This window comes from Phascolarctos cinereus, unplaced genomic scaffold (assembly GCF_003287225.1).
Source record: "Phascolarctos cinereus isolate Bilbo 61053 unplaced genomic scaffold, phaCin_HiC Scaffold_726;HRSCAF=1367, whole genome shotgun sequence".
Lineage (NCBI taxonomy): Eukaryota > Metazoa > Chordata > Mammalia > Diprotodontia > Phascolarctidae > Phascolarctos > Phascolarctos cinereus.
Genome location: NW_027556098.1, coordinates 111469639 through 111489481, shown reverse-complemented (window position 1 = coordinate 111489481; position 19843 = coordinate 111469639). Strand labels below are relative to the sequence as shown.

The 19843-nt window shown below is 36.1% G+C and overlaps 1 protein-coding gene and 1 pseudogene across 4 annotated transcripts in view; one reads left to right on the top strand and one right to left on the bottom strand.

Moving 5' to 3' along the window:
* GSK3B (glycogen synthase kinase 3 beta) overlaps nt 1-19843 on the top strand; it is a 287106-nt gene that overhangs the window by 95168 nt on the left and 172095 nt on the right. For all 4 annotated transcript variants that reach the window (XM_020985881.2, XM_020985882.2, XM_020985883.2 and 1 more), the window contains exon 3: nt 16558-16641. In XM_020985881.2, coding sequence (XP_020841540.1) covers nt 16558-16641 — 84 coding nt within the window. The remainder of the gene's footprint in view (nt 1-16557; nt 16642-19843) is intronic.
* LOC110208075 (dehydrogenase/reductase SDR family member 6 pseudogene) lies at nt 15296-15994 on the bottom strand (annotated as a pseudogene).

Sequence of the window (19843 nt, the reverse complement as noted above, 5' to 3'; positions counted from 1 at the left end):
TATACCTCCCTCAGGCTCACAGCCTAAGAGATATCCTGGACTCCTCACTATCTCTCACTGTCCATATCCAAACTCTCTGAAGTCTGTTGATTTCACCTTTGCAGCATCTCTCCACTGTGCCCTCTTCTGCCCTCTCATACTGTCACCACTCTGGTACAGGTCCTCATCACTTCATACCTGAATTTTTGCAGTAGCCTGGTGGGTCTAACCTGCCTCAAGTTTCTTCCCACTCCAGTCTATCCTACATTCAGCCACTAAAGCACAGGTTTGATCATGTCATGTCATGTCATCTTTACTCAGTAAACTCCAGTTGCTACCTGTTGCCCAGGATACAAAAGTCTATTTTCAAAAGCACTTCATTAACCTAGCCCCCTCCTGCCTTTCCAGTTTTTATAGACCTTACTCCTCAACATATTCTCTTCTGTCCAGTGCCAGTGGCCTGTTGCACTAATAAGATATTGCATCAGTTGTGGGCATTTTCTCTTTCTGCCCCCCATGCCTGTAAAGCTCTTTCTCCTCTGCTCCAACTACTGATCTTCCTAGCTTCCTTTAAGTCCTAACTAAAATCCTCATCTTCTGTAGGAAGCCTTCCCTAGCCCCTCTTAATTCCAGTGCTTTCCCTGTGTAATTGTTAATCTATTTTTCTTGTGTGTAGCTTGTTTTGCATGTATTTGTTTGCATGTTGTCTCCTTCTTTAGATTGTAAGTGCCTTGAGGGCAGGGACTGTCTTTTGCCTCTTTGTGTATCCCTAGTGCCTGCCACTGTGCCTGGCATTTAGTGTCTAATAAATGTTGATTGATTGATTTTATAGTTGAGGAAACTCAAGACACAGAGGTTAGGAGATTAAATTCAAGTTTACAAGATTAATGAATGGCATTTAGGTGGTGTAGTGAATATAGCCCTGGAGCTAGAGTCAGGAAGATTTGAGTTCAGATGTGACTTTAGATACTAGCGGTAACCCTGGGCAAATCATTAAACTATGCTGCCTCAGTTACCTTATCTGTAAAATAGGGATAATAATAACCTCTATCCCCCAGCGTTATTGGGAAGATAAGATGAGGTAGTATTTCAAAAAATCCTTTGCAAATCTTAAAATACTATGGGTATGCAGAACTGCTATTTATTATTTTGTTAATTAGCTAATCAAGTGGTAGAACAAATTAGTTAAATTAAGTGGTAGAACAAAGAGAGAGAACCAGGTAGAGCCTGGTTCTTTTGACTCCATATCCAGCAACACATTCCACTATGTCAGGTTTCTACTATTGTTTTAGTTGGCTAAAGGTTCTTTAAAGGTAAATTTTTATTGATGTCTTTTGTTTTTATATCTCCTGAATTTCCTGTTATCCTTTGACCTACTTTCCTCAAAGATGCCTCCCTTTAAAAAAAAGATATTCCGTTTTATTTTCAGTTCTGAATTTTCTCCCTCTTCTACAACTGTTGAGAAGGAAAAAAACCAAAACCTATTATAAATATGTATAGTGTTACAACAATTGAGAAACTTTTTTGAACTCTGTTTATTCAGTTGTGACCCCGTCCATAGGGTTTTCTTGGCAAAGGTACTGGAGTAGTTTGCCATTTCCTTCTCTAGTGGATTAAGGTAAAGAGAAATTAATTAATTTGTCCAGAGTAACGTAGTTAGTCAGTGTCTGAGGCCGGATTTGAACTCAGGTCCTCCTGAATCCAGGCCCAGCACTATATCCATTGGGCCACCTAGCTGCAATACAACAAACACTAATTGCCTGCTGTGTGCAGAACACTGCTAGGTTTTGGCAGAATTATAAAACTTGATAAGACATGCCCTGCCCAGAGGCATGCCTTAGAATCTAATTTGAAGACAAGGCACCAACACAGACATCTCTAATACAGATTAATGACATCAAACACAGTCATTGAAAATAAAATGGTACCAAATATTAAACTACCAAATGTACAAAAAATGTCTATAGCAGCACATTTGGTAGTAACAGAGAATTGGAAATTAAGGATATGCCCATTAAAAACTAAGGCTATACCCATTAATTGGAGAATGACTGAACAACTTTTAGTATATAAATGTGGTGGAATAGTCTTGTACTGTAAGAAATGAAGGGAATGGTTCCTGAAAGACCTAGGAAGACTTATATGAGCTGATGCAAAGTGAAATGATCAGAACCAGGAGTACAATTTACACAATAACAACAATATTGTAGTGATAATTAATTGTGAAAGACTTAGTTACTGATCAACATGAGGACTCAACACAATTCTAAAGGACTCATGATGAAAAATGCTCTCTTCCTCCCTCCCTGACCATGAATAATGTGGAAGTATTTTCTGTATGACTTCATATTTGTAATGGGTTTTGTATTTCTTGCTGTCTTAAACAGGAGAAAACAGGAGAATCGGAAACTAAAAATAAAAGAAAATTTTAAAAATGAAGTGGTATGTGAGTTTGGGGGTGGGGAGAAAAACTATCAAATAAAGGATCAAAGAAAGCTTTCTGGAGGAGGAATTATTTGATTTCAGCTTTAAATACTGAGTAAGCATTCTAGGCATAGAGGATATTCTGAACTAAAGACAGTGTGAGAACATAGAATATGTGCAGTTTTTTAGTTTTGCTGGAGCATAGCACATGAAGGAGAGAAGAGACTAAAAAGGTAGGGTTGATACCTGGTTGAGGAGGGCCTTGAATGCCATGCAGAATAATTTGAACTTTATTTGGGAGGCAGTAAGGAGTCACCAAAGAATTTTGAGCAGAGGAGTGATATGAACAGATATATACCTAAGAAATATGATTATGACAGTGATATGAAGGATGGATTGGAAGAGGAAAGCAGCCAGCATCTCATCCTGACCAGAAGCTATTGCAGTTTTCAAGGGGAAGTGAGGGGGTGAGAATGAGGGTATGCGCTAGGGTTGTGGTGGTGAACACAGAAGTGAGGGGGAAAAAATGCAGGTATAGAATTGGCAGAACTAGATATTTGATTGATTAAGAGAGTTGAGGGAGTGAGAAGAGCTGAAGATGGTTCTAAAGAAGAAAGACTGAGTAAATGATGAAATAATGAAACCCTTCAAAATGAGGGACAGGTTGGGGGAGAAGAATGAGCTCAGTTTTGTCCACATAGTTTAAAATGCCAAAGGGAAAGCAACACTTTTAGGTATTCTGAAAACAATTGGAGACTTAGGTCTGGAGCTCAGAATAAAGGTGTTGACTAGAGGAAGGAGACTGAAAAAAGACCATTAGATTTAATGATTAGGAAGTTATTGCCAACCTTGCGAGAGATTTCAGTAGAATGATTCAGAAGCCTCATTGAAGGTGTTTAGGGAAAATAAGTAATAAAACCATGAAAATATCTTATAGACAAATTTTTTTAAAGTATACACTTAGCAGTCATCAATATATGTAAACATTTCAATATATAAAATACAAAAAAGAGTGAAAGGAATTGTTAACTACATTAAATTTACCAAGGTAGTAAAAAATAGTATTTAAAAAATTGAGTTTTCTTTATTATGAACTTGATAAATAACAAACATGTATTTCCATATATTACATTTCAGAAGCTCGTATCAACTTGCAGTGTTCTGGACAGCCTTCTGAGCAATTTAAGTGCTCAGTAAATATTTGTTTGTTCTAATTCAGTTATACTTAATACACATACCGTTTACACCCCAAGTTTTGTTTCAGTGCTGTTTTGTGTTTATTTGTATTTTTGTTGTTGGTGACACCTACTGGCTGTGTGACTCTGGGAATATCATTTAATGTATCCATGTTCCAGGCAACTCTCTAAGACTTAAGTTGTGAACAGTAAGTGATCTGAGGGCATTTACTCACCAGGGAGTTAAATAAGTCTATAAAATAACAGGTCTGGACAGGGGAAACAATACCAACAAAAGATGTTCGTGCCACCAGATCAGAACAATAAGAAATAAAGTGTTATGAGTAGGAAAAAGCCATATATTTGGGAGCCTCTTGACCCTAAAAATGAATTTTTTTCTATCTGTTGACAGAAACTCCTCTTCAACCCTTACAGCTTATATGTAACTGTTCACTTTCCTTCCAGACACTTTAGGACTTATTTCCTTGAGTGTGCTTCCTCTGCTACCCTCAGACTATATGTGTCTGTGTATACACAAAAATAACCAAATTTGTGTTGGAAGCATAGGCCATTTCAGTGTACTTTTATGTTTTTACTTTTCAAATTTTTTATTTCCAAGTTTGGCATTTTATTAATATCAGTGGTTCCTTTTTTATTTATTTAATTTTAAGTTTAGGGAATAAAACAAGCATTTCTATAAAAGAATAAAAAAAAGACAAAGTTATGTTTCTTAGAATAACATTACTCATTTCTATTAGCAGTTGTGAAAATAGTCTGGAACAGTTTTTAATTTGGTAGGATTTTTTGCAAGTATATAGAGTATAAAATTGATGCATAGAACTAGGAGTGATGAAATTGATTAATACCTTTCTCTTTGGGAAACCTAAGCAAATGCAAGTTTTCCTTCTGTAATGAAAAATGTTTCTTGTATTCTCATTTTGTTCTGCATTTTATGTCCGCCTGTGAAAATAATGCTCTGTTAATGGGTAAGTTCTATTTCAAGTTGCTTAGGACAACCTATTGAAGAATTAGAGTGCATAGACTTTTTCCCATTGCATAAGCCTCACAAGGTCTAACTTCAGCCAATTTTTAAAAATTAATTTTCATCAACTAAAATGTATATGCCTATATATACACATACATACACACACAAATACATACACATGTATGCATACGTGCTAAATAGATATAGATATAATTCCTAATAAGAAAATTAGCGTTGTATGGTAGATAGAGAACTAGTCTTTGAATCCAGGAGATCTGGGTTCATGTTAAGCATCTTGATAACATACTGGCTGTATGACTCTGGGTAAGATGCTTGGTATTTCAGTGCCAGAGGCAACTTTTGTAAGACAGGTTGCAGATCCGTTGGAGTTGTTGATCTGTGAAGTTTCCTCATTGGGAGTTGTCTACATCAATGAAATCCTAAATCCAGACCACTCCTAACTCCTCTCCCTTCCAATCAGGTTAAAACAGATCAAAATTAATTCACTTTTCTGGTCTTCTGTCTTCCTACCTAATCATTACTTTAATATTTAAAATAAGACTTTTGCAATGTCTCCTTTTCACTTATTTTACTGATTAATTAGAATTATAGTGTCTTAGAGTTGGAAGAGACCTCAAGTAACCATCTTGTCCAGTCTCCTGAAGAAGACTACATTTCATCTATAACATTACCAACACTAAGCAATCATCTATACTTCAGTTGAAGATTTCCAGAAACAGGGAACCCATTACCTCATGGAACAACTCATTACACTTTTATATAGATTTAATTGTTAGGAAGTGTTTCCTTGTATTGAGCCAAATTCTATCTTCCTGTAACTTTTATCTCTAGTTATCCCCTCTGAGTCCAAGCAGGGGGGAAAATATCCCCCCCCCCCAACTATGAAGATCCTCCAAGTATTTGAAGTCATCATGTCCTACCCTTCAAGCTTTCTCTTCAGGCTAAACATCTGCAGTTCTTTCAATTTTTCTATGGCAGGGTTTGAATCCTGTGACCAATCAATCCATCAACATACATTTGTTAAGCACTTATGGGTGCTTGTTACTGTGCTAGGAGCTGAGCTTAAAAAGTAAAAAGCAAAATAATCTCTGCTTTCAGGGAGCTTTTGTTCTAATGAGGGAAACAACATATGCGTGTAAAAAAGTATGTACGTAATGTGTACAAAATGGGATTTTACTAAAGCAGCAAGGGGAGTTAGGAAAAGCTTCATCTATAGCAGGAGTTTAACCTGAGATTTCATAGGCCCCCAAGCATCCAATGAACTTCAATAAGAAAAAAAAAATTACATCTTTATTTTCAGTAGCCTGTACCTGAAACTTTAGCATTTCTTTCACTTATGAATGTAGGCAACAAGCCATTATTCTGCAGAGTCCCATTGTGTCTACCAGACTTACAAAGGGATCCATGGGACAAAATAGTTTTAAGAACCCTTGATTTAGAAGGTGGAACTTAAGCTTGTCAAGATCTTTCCTAAAATGTAGATCCCAGAACTGAACACAATAACTGAAATGTCATCATATCATAGATCTAAAGCTGGAGGGATGTCAGAGACCTAGATATAGTCCAGCTCCTTCATTTTACAGGTTAGGAAACTGAGCCCCACAGGACGGGCACATGACATGGCCTCATAACTCATGAGTATCTGAGTCTTCTCTGACATCAGGTTCAAATTTCTGACCACTATGCTTCGTTTCCTCAAATGATCAGTGACAGTTGATGTTAATGAGGACCCTGAAGCAGTGCAAAGGTCCAAAATTCATTACAATTTTCCACACACTAAATTGTATTTATTATAGCAATTGAAATAACCATTATGTCTCCCCAGTCATTCTGAATAAAAGACAGCTCACTATTTTTTAAACTTTTTTAAACATTTAAAAATTTTTTTAAAATATTGCACAACCTTAACTGGAGTTTCCACTAGATTATAAAAAAAAGTAATCATTTACTTTCATATCTGTTGAGCATGTAGAGTACACTAGATAAAAATTGTTATCTTGTATTTTCATTCTTCACATTTGAAGATGATGTTACTGAGAAAGATGACAATTAGTAAAGGAGATTTTTGTGGAAAAGAATTAATTGGATCTTAATAGCTTACTGGCATATAAAAAATGACCTTTTGTTTAACAATAAAAACAGCTTACATACTCAGCAGTGTTTTGTTTTTCTCATGAAAATTGGGAGTTTAAATTGAGAAAATTAAAAATGAGACCAAAATGTCCCTATGCTTGCTTTAAAACATAATTAACAAGATCTACCAAATTCCTGAGTTTTTCTAGAATCTGTTCTCACTGTGTTTTTCTCTTCAACTCATCCTGTTCCCTCTATCTATCTATCCCTTAGTCTTTTCTTACCCATTTTCCCACAGAGAATCTGCATATTTTTAATAACACTCACAATCAGTAGAAATTGAGATTTTAAAACTTGAAATCATTATTTCACGTTTTGTTTTGAGCCAGTCCTCCTTCAGAAGTTTATTATTAACGACTCAGAGATTCTGAGTCGTTAATAATTGTAAAACCTTGGTTAATGTTATGCTGTGCCTCAGCTTCATTATTTATGAAGGGAGGTTTAATACCAGTATTATAAAAATGTTTTTCTAAACTTAAATTTAATGTGCAAATATAAAGGGAGTATTGCCTGGGTGTCACAGCAGAACAGGGGCTTGTGAGAGGGGCAGAAAAGTAGGTGAGATTGGTCTGGGTCAGTTTCTGCTGGTTTGTGTGTGGTTAGAAGGGAAATTCATCAGAAGTTTGATCTGAGTTGAAAAAGTCTTAATAAAACTGGCTGGTGTAGGTTGGAACAGGGTTAATGGAAGGAAGTAGCACAAAAACAAATAGATATAGAAAATAAGTTGTGAAATTGTATATAAAACCTCTGACTTTTAATAAGGTAGAGCCCAAATGAAGTCACAAACATGAACATGCTTTTGCTCTATGTCCCCTCTTTAGAATGCCCTGACATTTACCTCCTCGCCCCATCCAAAACCACATCAATTGTTATCTTCCTTGTACTTCAGTATTTGAAGGACCTATGATTCCACGGTCATTCATACCATCTCCTTCTCCTCCTCTTCCTTCTCCTTTTCCTCTTCAGATGTAAGTAAGTATCCTCCTCCATTTTTGTAAATGAGCCTCTGTGTACTTTAACACTGGTCCTATTTCTGCCCCTTAGAAAAAAGAAAATAAATATAATCTGTTTTGCACCTTCATATATTTTAAGCAGTTTTTGTGTTCCCCTTAACTCTTCAAATCTCCAGGACACATATTCCCAGTTTCTTCAGCCATTCTTAATCCAGAGGTCACTGAGGAAAATCTCCTGCAGAGGCCTTTGATATGAGTCTTGAAAGAAACCAGGAGACTAAGAAACAGAGGTGAGAAGGAAAGAACGTTCCAGGCAGGACACAGCTAGCTCGAAGGCATAGAGACTGAAAATTGAGTTTTGTAAAGGGTGAGGAACATCTAATAGGCCAGTGCAGCTACATGACAGAATTCATGGAGGGGATTAAAATTTAAGAAGGCTGGGAATGTACAAAGGGGTCGGGTTATGAAGGTCTTGAAACAGCAAACAAAAAAGGAATTTATGTTTAGACTTGGAAGTAATAGGGAGCCACTGCGCTTTACTGAATGGGGAAGAGTGATATCAGACCTTCACTTGAGGAAAATCACTTTGGCAGCTATGTGGAGAATGGATTGGAGTGGTAAGAAATGAGTTAGACTAGTTAGAATGCTATTGCAGAAATAGTCTAGGCTAGAGATGATGAGGGCTTGAACTAAAATGGTAGATATATGAATATAGAGAAAGTGAGAATTGATGTAAAAATGGGGGAGAGTGGAATGAGTCCAGGTGGGGAACGGTTTTCTGTATAACCCTAGCACCTATATCTAAGGGTAGCAGGAAAGGGGAGGGAATTTGTCCTCCCCTGTGCCTCCACCCATTGGCTGTGGTGCTCTGCATAGAGGTATATGATATGAAGCAGGGAACAGAAGTGTACTCTCCAGACAGATGTGGGCATAGGGAAGCAGAAAAGACTCCAGGTAGGGAGCATTTTCAAGGGCCAGGATCTATTGTGGAAATAGCCCTCAGGAATGGGAGCTAACATGTAAGGAGAAAACAGAAACAGGGAGCCCAGAAGAGAAAGGACTTCTAGGCCTTGTGATTCCAGAGATAAAAGTTGTCTTGGAAATACATGTTTCTTATATGTGTGCCTCTGTTGTATACAAATAGAAGAAGAGAGCTAAAATCTTGTAAAATAGTGTATGAGCTTTGTTTTTATTAGAGGTAGTTTTCTGGGCATGAAAGGTTATGTTTAAAAGTGAAGGTGATATAAGGATAAGTTGTTAATAATAAGTATCTAATAATGTAACAAACTATTTTTTAATTAAATTTAAAAAATAGAGTTTGTGTTACATTATCAGATACTTTCTAAAAATAACAGTTGGAAAAAGCAAAAGAGAGAATTCTAAGAATTGTGCTAAGTATACACACTGACTTGAAAGAGACGATGAGAAAAGCTGCATTATACATAAGGCAGTGTTACTTTGCTGCATGCTATCACAGGAAAGTTATTCATTCTTATTCACATAATACTTGGGAATAACACTGTGTGCTTTCTGAATTAGAGCAGCCCAACAGTGTTTTTGATGTATTGATTTCAGTTTAGCGTATCTGACCTGAACACATACGTGAAAAGACCAATGATTTTTAATCTCACTATCAATTCTAAGTGTTCTTCCTCCCTGATTGAGAATGCTGAACTTTCATCATTTGACTATATTCTTTCCCTATTCCTAATTTGTTTCTTCTCCTAGTTGCTTGGTGAGGGGAGAAAAGATAGAGGAAATTTACCACAGGATAGGAAATTTGAAGGACCATTGACAACATTCATCCTGCTTAAAGGAAGAAGACTAGGGCATAATTGTGACAGGGCACAATTGTGGAGACTAGAGAGAGTTCCCATTGGGGAAACAGATAAAAATCCTTATACTCCAACACCAGAAGTTTAGGCTACCATTGGTCTTATCTCTTTCTCTCCAACAAGGTCAGAGGTAAGTCTAAACCTTGCATCTCTTTGATAGCCTTAACCATGGGATTTGTAGGTCATCACAGGAATCCAGGGGACCCAGGGCAAGATCTAACAGGATAAATTACCCCCACTTAGAAGAGCAGCAGGGGGCAAAGCCTACTAGCCCTGGCACAAAGCCCCATTTGCGGAACTAAAGCTAGAGAGATGAGTACATCAAAGAAAACACCAAATACTATGGGCAGCTGGGTGATGCAGTTGTGTTGTTGGACTTGGGATCCAGAAATCCTGAATTCAAATTTGGCCTCAGGTACTTACTAGCTGTGTGATCCAGGGCATTTTTCATTTATGATTTCTGATAATACAATGTCAGTGCTTTTATTTTTTTTAAAAAAATTATGGTTTCAAGAGAGTCTAGTGATTTTTAAAGTAGCTCTCCTTGACTTCTTTGTCAGGTCAGTTGCTTTTCATATTACATACCTTACATTTTGTTCCATTAAATTTGTTTTTGTTTTTGTTTTTGTTTTACTGTTTCTTGTCTCATGGAGTCATTGATTTGTTTGGTTATTCTAGTTTTCAGGGAGTCTCTTACTTCTGTAAGGCTTATTGTTCCTCTTCTAAGCTACTTTTTTCCCTTCTAATTCTTTACTCTTTTTTTTTTTATCTTTTGCCTCATTTTTTCTAGGTATTCATGTAGTCCTTATGGAAAGTATTTTTCCTTTGAGTCTCTGCTTGCAGTTAAGGAGTTATTCTTGGGGCAGCTAGGTGGTACAGTGGATAGAACACTGGCTCTGGAGTCAGGAGGACCTGAGTTGAAATCTGGTCTCAGACACTTGACACTAGCACACTTAACCCCATTGCCCACCCCCCCCAAAAAAAAAAGTTATTCTTGCTTTCTAAGTTAGAATTTTGAGTACCTTTGGATCTATTATAACCAAAATGTAGAACCTGTATAATATTTGGATCTGGAATATTTATATGTTCTTGTGTTTTCTCAACTCTCTAGCCTTAGTTCTTTCATTCCAAAAAGGATGTGACCAATTTGTCACATTTCCTTTAGTGGAAAAAAAAACCCAACAACAACAACAAGAAGACCTTTGGACCAGGAACTCTTAAAAATACAAGGAGAAGGGAAAGTTAGTATTAACTATCTTTTTAAAAAAAATTTTTTTTCCAATTATATATAAAACTATTTAACATTCATCTGTTAAAATTTTGAGCTCCAGATTCTTCCCTCCTTACCTTCTCCCACTCAGTGAGAAGACAACCAACTTTATATAGGCTATAAATGTGCAATCATGCAAAACATGTCTCCATATTAGTCATGTTGTAAAAGAAAACAAGACTAAAAAAACACAAGAAAAGTAAAGTGAAAAAAATGCTTCAGAATGTTTCAGTCAGCATTCAGACTCCATCAGTTCTTTCTCTGGAGACAGCATTTTTCGTCCTAAGTTCTTAGATCATTGTATTGCTGAGACTAGCTAAGTCATTCACAGTTGATCATCATACAATATTGCTGTTATTCTGTACGATGATCTTCTGGTTCTGCTTATTTCACTTTGCATTAGTTCATGTAAGTCTTTCCAGGTTTTTTTCTGAAAGGATCCTGTTTGTCATTTCTCATAGCACCGTAATATTCCATCCCAATCATGTAACACAACTTGTTCAGTCATTCCCCAATTGATGGGTATCCCCTCAATCTCCAGTCCTTTGCCAACACAAAAAGAGCACTATAAATGGTGGTTTTTTTTGTACATGTAGGTTCTTTTCCATTTCCCTTTTTTGTTTTGTATTTGTTTATTTCTTTTTGGGATATAGACCTAGTGGTGGCATTGCTGGGTCAAAGGGTATGCATGGTTTTATAGCCCTTTGGACACAGTTTCAAATTGCTCTCCAGAATAGTTGAATCAGTTCACAGCTCTACCAGCAGTGCATTCATGTCCCAATTTTTTCATATCCCCTTCAATATTTGTCGTTTTCCTTTTCTGTCATATTAGCCAATCTGATAGGTGTGGCATGGCATCTCAGATTTGTTTTAATTTGCATTTCTCTAATCAGTAGTGATTTAGAGCATTTTGATTTCTTCAGAAAACCGTCTGTTGATATTCTTTGAGCATTTATCAGTTGGGGAATTACTTGTACCATTATAAATTTGCTAAGTTCTCTGTATATTTGAGAAATTAAGCTTTTATCAGAGAAACTTGCTGTAAATTTCCCCTCCCAACACACACCCCGAGTTTAATGCTTTTCTTGTAATAATCTAGGCTGCATTGGTTTTAAATTTCATGTAATCAAAGTTATCTGTTTTATATCCTAGAATGCTCATTATCTTGTTTCATCATGAATTCTTCTCTTATCCATATATTGGACAGTAAACTATTCCATGCTTTCATAGTTTGCTTTTGGTACCATCCTTTATGTGTAAGTCATGTACCCATTTTAAATTTATCTGTATGAGAGGTTGGTCTATATCTGATTTCTGCTAAACTGCTTTCCAGTTTTCCCAGTAATTTTTGTCAGATATTAAGTTCTTGTCCCAAAAGCTTAGATCTTTGGGTTTATCAAATGCTAGATTATTATGGTCATTTACTACTGTATGTTGTATACCTAATCTATTCCACTGATCCACTTAGCCAGTACTAGATTGTTTTGATGATTACCGCTTCGTAATATAATTTGAGATCTGGTGCTGTTACTTCCTTCACATTTTTTTCCTTAATTCCCTTGCTATTCTTGAACTTTTGTTCCTCCACATGAATTTTGTTACTATTTTTTCTAATTCTAGAAAATAATTTTTTGGTAGTTTGATTAGTATGATGCTAAGTAAGTAAATTAATTTAGATAGAACTGTAATTTTTATTATATTGGCTCAGCCTGTTATTGTTTCTTGATGTCTCATGGAGACATCAGCTTCATTTGCCCAATTCTAATTTGTAAGGAATTATTTTCTCCAGTGAGATTTTGAGTCTCCCTTTCCATTTGGTCAGTTCTGCTTTTTAAGAAGTTCTCTTCAGTGAATTTTTGTGCCTCTTTTACCATTTGGTCTATTCTGGTTTTCTTAAGTAATTTTTGTGCTTTTACCAAGCTTTTGACTTTTTTTTTCATGGTTTTCTTACATCAATTTCATTTCTTTACCTAATTTCCCCTCTAACTCTATTATTTGATTTTTAAAATCCTTTTTGAGCTCTTCTAGGAATTGTTTTTCATCCTGAGACCAATTCACATTTTTCTTTGAAGCTTTGGATGTAGCTCTTTAATATTGTTTTCTTCTGAGTTTTTTTTTTTAATCTCTCCTGTCACTGTAGTAACTTTCTCTTGTCAGGTTCTCTTTTTGTTGTTTACTTACTTTTCTAGCTTATTTTATTGACTTTTAATTTTATGTTGAAATTGGGCTCTGTTCCTGGGATAGAGGGAGCCTCAGATTTTTCCTGATGCTGTTTTCAAAGCTAGTTCTAGGTGTCTGTTAGTTTTTAGTTCTTCAAAGGTGGTATGATCTAAGGAGAGGGGTGGTGACTGCTCTACTGGCCCGTGCTCTGGTCTGTGAGCAACCTATAAGTATGCTTTTTTCCTACCCTGGAACTATTACTTGCATCTCTACTCCTCCTGGTGCTCCTCTCTGTTCTGGGACTGAAACCTAGAACCAGTATGAGCAGTACAACAGAGTCCTGCCTCTGGGGCCAGCAAAGGGTCCCCTGTAATCACTTTCTGACCAGTTGTCCCACTGCTCCAGAAGCTACTGTCTCTACCTATATAATCACTCCCAACACCTGCTGTTGACTTTCTTGGTCACAGCCTGCACTGTACTGAGCTCCACTCTCACCCCAGTGAGACAGGCCTTTCCTGTCACCCTTCTAAGTTGTCTAGGACTGGAAATTTGTTTCACCTCTTCCTTTTGTTGATTCTACCACTCCAGGATTCATTTTGAGGCATTATTTCAATGTTATTTGAAAGGGAATTTGGGAGAGCTCAGGTGAATCTCTGCCTTTGCTCTTCCATTTTGGCTCCTCCCACTCTTGGCCATTTTTACCACAATACTAAAGAATAACAGCATATGAAGGCTTAAAGCAACAAGTAAATCACAGTCCTCTATAAGAATTAAGGAGATAGACATCAGTTCAAGTGGAGGAATCTGAGGCTTTGTATACATTCTCATTTGAGCTTTACAGTGTTTGTTGCAGGGAGGTACCATCAATCAAAAGTATTAAGCATGTTATCTGAGGATATAAAGACAAAATTGAAGCAGGAGAAAAACTCAGTATACTGACTGCAAATTCAACAACTTTTTTCCTCTGCCGTACTGCATCAGTACTTAGGCTTTCCACAAAAGCTTTTATGACCACGTAGGAACAATTATAACTCTTGCCTTCTTTAGCTCAGAATTTCAAATTACAGTTATAAGTTTGATTAGTGATTCCTCTGTGAATGAAGGTTCTATATGACAAAGTCATATATAAAAAAATAAAAGGAAGAAAATCTTCATCAATCATGTAAATCACAGTATTCATCGTATGACTGCATAGGACAAAAGTCTACCAAACTTCTGTGTGTCTTCATCTAGTTGAAAATAAACAGGAATAATTCCAGGCAAAATTAGTGCTTATTCACTATCTCCAGGTACCTTTGCATGCCTTTTCTTCCAAAGGCAGCTCTTCCACCTTACTAAAATAGAAAACAACATTATGCTTAAGGCAGCTCTAAATTTCAATCTGATTTAAAATTTTTAGAATAATTAGAATTGATGTAAGAACAAATGGTTCATCATCTTTTTCCAAGCTTGCTTACCTTCAGCATTTTGAGGCATACTTTAGTGATCTTTTAGGGGCAGAGATTCACGTGCTTACCTGTCACTGGCTTCTTGCAGGCCATGGATTCCACCGTGCCCTGTTCCAGATCTGCCCAGGCAGTCCGCCTCTTCTGTCCTTAATCCATCCCATTTCTTGCACAAGATACACAGCAGTACAAGCATGTATGCATGTATGTACATGTGTATGTGTTCTTCCAGATGTGCTAGTATTCTGTACAAACATGTAAATGTTTGTTTAATTGAATTTTTCATGGCAACCCTTGTCTCCTTTTTTGCTGAATATATTCTCATGTTTACAGTTTTATCTTTTTTTAATATCTAGTAACAGTGTTTCTGATATATATCATCAGAATACTGCTGTAATGAAGGCATCACTGTAAATGCATATGAAATTATGCTCTTATAACAAAGTGAGGAGTAAACTTAGTATATAATATCTGAAACATCAGAGATATAAATTTTTTAGGCTTCTGTAATGCCGTCCTTGTTACTGAGCAGCTAGCCTAGTCCAGTGCAGAATTCCAAATAGTAGCAGGAATGAGATTACCACAGTGTGTCTTTTGCCATACTATTGAGGATTTTTTCTTTTTCTTTTTCTCTTTTTTTTTGTTGAGACAGAAGAAGACCAAGAACATTTCAGATTTGTGTAATAGTTTGGATACCTTCTAATTGAATCAATTTTTACTATCACTTTCATTATGTTCATATGAAGAATAAAAAAAAATTACTAATTAAATTCAACATTGTTATGTAGCAACGAAATTTAAACATATCGTTTTAAAACTATAAAGTGCTACGTAAATTTGTTCGGTGTTTGCTATTCATGTCCAAGCCCAGTGTAACTAGGAAGAGGCTTCTTTTCCATTGTTACAATATAGAAATCACAAGCTCCAGCCTCCATCAGTGATGATTTCATTACCAGTCATGTAAGCAGATTCATCAGATGGCAAGTACACACACAACAGGGCTACTTCTTCTGCGGTTGCCATTCTTCCTATCTTTAAGAAATCATCCATTGCCTTTTTGGGGTCTGGGCTAGCCTAGATTCTGAAATTCATAGAAGGTGTATCAATAGTTCCAGGACACACACAGTTGCACCTGATAACCCTGGTGGATGAAATCAGCAGCCACGGATCTCGTCAGTCGAATCGCCACTGCTTTGGATGTATTGTATATGCATCTGTTGACAACTCCTTTGAGACTGGAAGCCACAGAAGACATGTTGATAATGGTGCCAGATTTCTGGGCAAGCATTTTGGGAATATTAATGCTTTAATCATCAAGAACATGTTTCGGACATTCAGATTCATGGTAAATTTCCAGTCTTTTTCTTCACATTCCAGGATATTTCCATGATGGATGAACCCAGCAACATCAAAAAGAACATCAAGTCTTTCAGTTTTGTCACATTAAGAGCTCGAGTTTGAATGCATGGATGCTCATTTAGCTCTTGAAGTTTGGATTCGTTGATATCTGTTGCTATGATTTGGCCCTTCTTTGGTAAAGGCTAAGGCAGCTGCCCAACCGATCATCTGAGCAGCAGCAGTTAGAACGATGATCTTGCCATCAAGTTGACCCATGGTGCAGTCTGCGGGGTAATCCGCACCCGCTTCTTAGGTTTTTTCTCCCAAAGCTCTTTTAACTGCAACAATATAAGGACCAGTGTTTCTTCACCAGGAGCAAGGAGTTTTTTTCCTGTTAATAAAGAGACAGTATGACTTTGGGACAACTAAAAGTGGAAACCTGTAATTCCTAGTAGCATCAGTAATTTTCATTTCCTAAGTCCAGCATCTTAACATATTCACCAAAAGCTCTGAACTAAAATAAAACTCTTTTACTACAAAGTTCTTTCAGATTTTTCAGTTTATAGGAGAATAAAGTATGTTGTAAAACTTGATTCTGTAAAATTTTTCTTTAATCCCTAGTTTTATAAGTGAAAAGATAGCCAGATTTCTTTTATTTGTTCATTATTGTTCGAGACATTTCATTTTCAAGTATAGTTTAGAAAGGTTGTATTGTTGACAGCAAGTATCATAAGACTAGGCTATTTGTAGTGCTTGCTGTTTTCTGAATCAACATTTTACAGTGCATCGTGTTTTGTTAGTTTCCCTTTTCTAATATTGTTCCATGTCTCTTTTTTCAGAACAGAGAGCTCCAGATCATGAGAAAGCTAGATCATTGTAACATAGTCCGATTGCGTTATTTCTTCTACTCCAGTGGAGAGAAGGTAGGTATGATTGTAATGCATGTGAAAAATATAAATAGAGGGAAACAGGTCCTTTAAGAATCACTGACTCAGAGTAAGACATATTATAATATGGTGGTGCTAATTATAATAAAACCATGTTACTTTTTAATAAAATTTTATAGGTTATGATGCTTTTAGATTTTTTTTTTTATCCTTATGACATCCCTATGCTGGATTATCTACATTTTATTGATGAGCAAATGGAAGCATCAACAGTTGTGGATCTGGCCCTTGAAATCCAAATCCAGTATGTTTTCTGTTGTACTATCCTGCCTCTCTCTGATATGAAATGAGAAATTGAGAAAATATGACAAACTCCTAAGTTTCTCCCTTTTCTCTTTTTTTTTTCTCTCCAGTTTAAAGGATTAAAGGAAGTATTTATTGTCTGTTGTTAATGTATTATGGAATATATTATATATTACTTTGTCCATGTTGATTCACATAGTAGTCTATTATTAGTATTTTTTGGAAAGGGTAAGATCTTGTCACTTTGAAAAGGAGGGGATTTTTTTTTTTTAGGTAGTTGGGGTTAAGTGACTTGCCCAGGGTCATACAGCTAGTAAGTGTCAAGTTTGGTCTGAGGCTGGATTTGAACTCAGGTCCTCTTGACTTCAGGGCCAGTGCTCTATCCACTGCTAGCTAGGTGGCTACCTGCCCCAAAAGGAGGGGATTTTAAGCAGAAAGAATAATATAAACTGAGACTCTATTGCAGAGTATTCCTGTGTTCCTCGCCATCTGAAAGGATGGTGGTGTAGAATTATATAAGTAAGCTGAAAAGAGGTAAGGCGGGAGGAGTTTTACAAAAGGCAAAGAATTATTTCTTGAGACATCCATATGGGACATCTGTCCATTTTTGACAGTTCTTAACCAAGATCATCCTTTCCAAATCGTTGCACTTGGCCACTGTATTTGTTTATATATATTTTCAGGGAGGAAGAAATAGCTTTAATTAAATGGACACAGCATATACATGTCCAATTTATATTTTGACAGTTTTGATATATGCATTGTTCCTACCAAGCTTCAGAAAAGTGGTGTCATTCCCTGAGTGCAAGTAACTTGTTTAACTTCAATTTTAAAAAGTCGTGAGTTAGTTTGAAAATTTTCCTTCAAAGAGGAAACAAAGTTACTGCTTTTGTAAATAATATCATAGTCCACTTAGAGAATCCTAGAGAGTCAACCAAAAAATTAATTGAAAGAATTAACAACTTCAACAGAGTTGCGGAATATAAAATAGACTCACATAAATCATCAGCTTTTCTGTATGTTAATAACAAAATCTAAAGGCAGAGAAGTGCTATTTATAATAACTACCAAAAGTATAAAACACTTGGGAGTCTACTTGTCAACACACACACAGGAATTACATGACTATAACTACACAAATAGAGATCTCATTAATTGGTGAAATATTAATTGTTCATGAGTTAGCTAAGCCAATATAATAAAAATGGCAGTACTAAATTAACTAACTTGCTCAATGCCATAAACATCAAATTGCCAAAGGATTAATTTATAGAAGTAGGGGGAAAATGGCCCAATTCACGTGGAAGTATAATAGGTCAAAGATCCCATGGAAAATAATGAAAAAAAGTGGAAAGGAAGGGAGCCTTACAGTACCAGACCTCACACTATACTACAAACCAATAATTATCAAAACATTCTGGTACTGGTTAAGAAATAGAGAGGTTGATCTTGGCGTCTATATGGCACAATGGATGGAGAACTTAACCTGGAGTCAGGAAAACCTGAGTTCATGTACAGCCTCAAAGACTAGCTCTTTGACCTTGGACAAGTTATTTAACCTTTGCCTCAGTCTCTTTAACTGTAAAATGAGGATAATAATAGTGCTTACCTGTGTATTGAAGCTCGTGAGATAATATTTATAAAGCACTTAGTGTGGTGCTTGGCAAATAGTAAGCACTATATAAATGGTACTGATGATGATGGTAATTGGAATAGATTAGGTATATAATATACAGACAAAAATGAATATAATAGCCTAGTGTTTAATAAGCCCAAAGATCCCAGCTACTGCAATTAGAGCCTAGGTATTTAACAAAAGCTGTTAAGAGTAACATCATAAACAGAATAGCAAAGAAGAAATTACCTTCAGATTTATGGATAGGGGAAGAATTCATGGCCAAATAAGAAATAAAGAAAATCACAAATGATAAAATGGATGATTTTTATTATGTAAAATTTTAAGTTGTTTTTGCACAGACATCCAGTGCAGCTAAAATTAGGAGAGAAGCAAGTAGATGGGGGAAAAAAATCTTTACAGCAAAGTTCTTTGATAAAGTTTCATGATCTTTAAGGACCTGATGATTTATATTTATAAGACTGAGCCATCCCCAAATTGATACATTTTCATAGCATATAAAAAGTTTTTAGAAAAAGAAATCCAAGCTACCAATAGACATGTGGGAAAAAAATGCTCTAAATCACCAATAATTAAAGAAATGCAAATTTTAAAAACTCTTGATGTACCGCTTCACACCCCTAAGATTGGCAAAGTCAATATAAATGGAAAATGACAAATAATGGAGGAGTGGTGGAAAAACAGGTACATTAATGCACTCTTGGTAGAGCTGTAAACTGGTACAGCCATTCTGGAACTGTGCCCAGAAAGCTATTAAACTATGCATAACCTTTGACCTAGCAATACCACTACTATGTCTATACTTCATAGAGATCAAAGAAAGAGGAAAAGGACCCATATGCAAAAAACTTTTATAGCAGTCCTTTTGCAGTGGCAAAGAATTAGAAAATGAGGGGGTATCCATCAACAAGTGTTATGGCATGTGGTTGTGATAGACCAATCATACAGTAACAACAGTACTGTAAAGATAACCAACTTTGAAAGTCTGAAGTACTCTGATCAATAAAATTTCTAATCACAATTCCAGAGGACTCACCATGATTTAAATATGCTACCTACCCCCAAATAGAAAGGTGATAGACTTAGCGTGTAGATTGAGAGAGTATCTTTTTTGGACGTGGCCAATGTGAGAATTTGTTTTGCTTGGCTATATGTATCTGTAACTCTTGTTTTTCTTGTTTTCTTATTAGAGGAAGGGGTGGGCATGTAGTGGGAGGAATACAAGGTAGATTACCATTGATTAAATATTATAATTAATTTTAAAAATTTAGGATTCATAGCACTCAAAAAGCTAGAGTT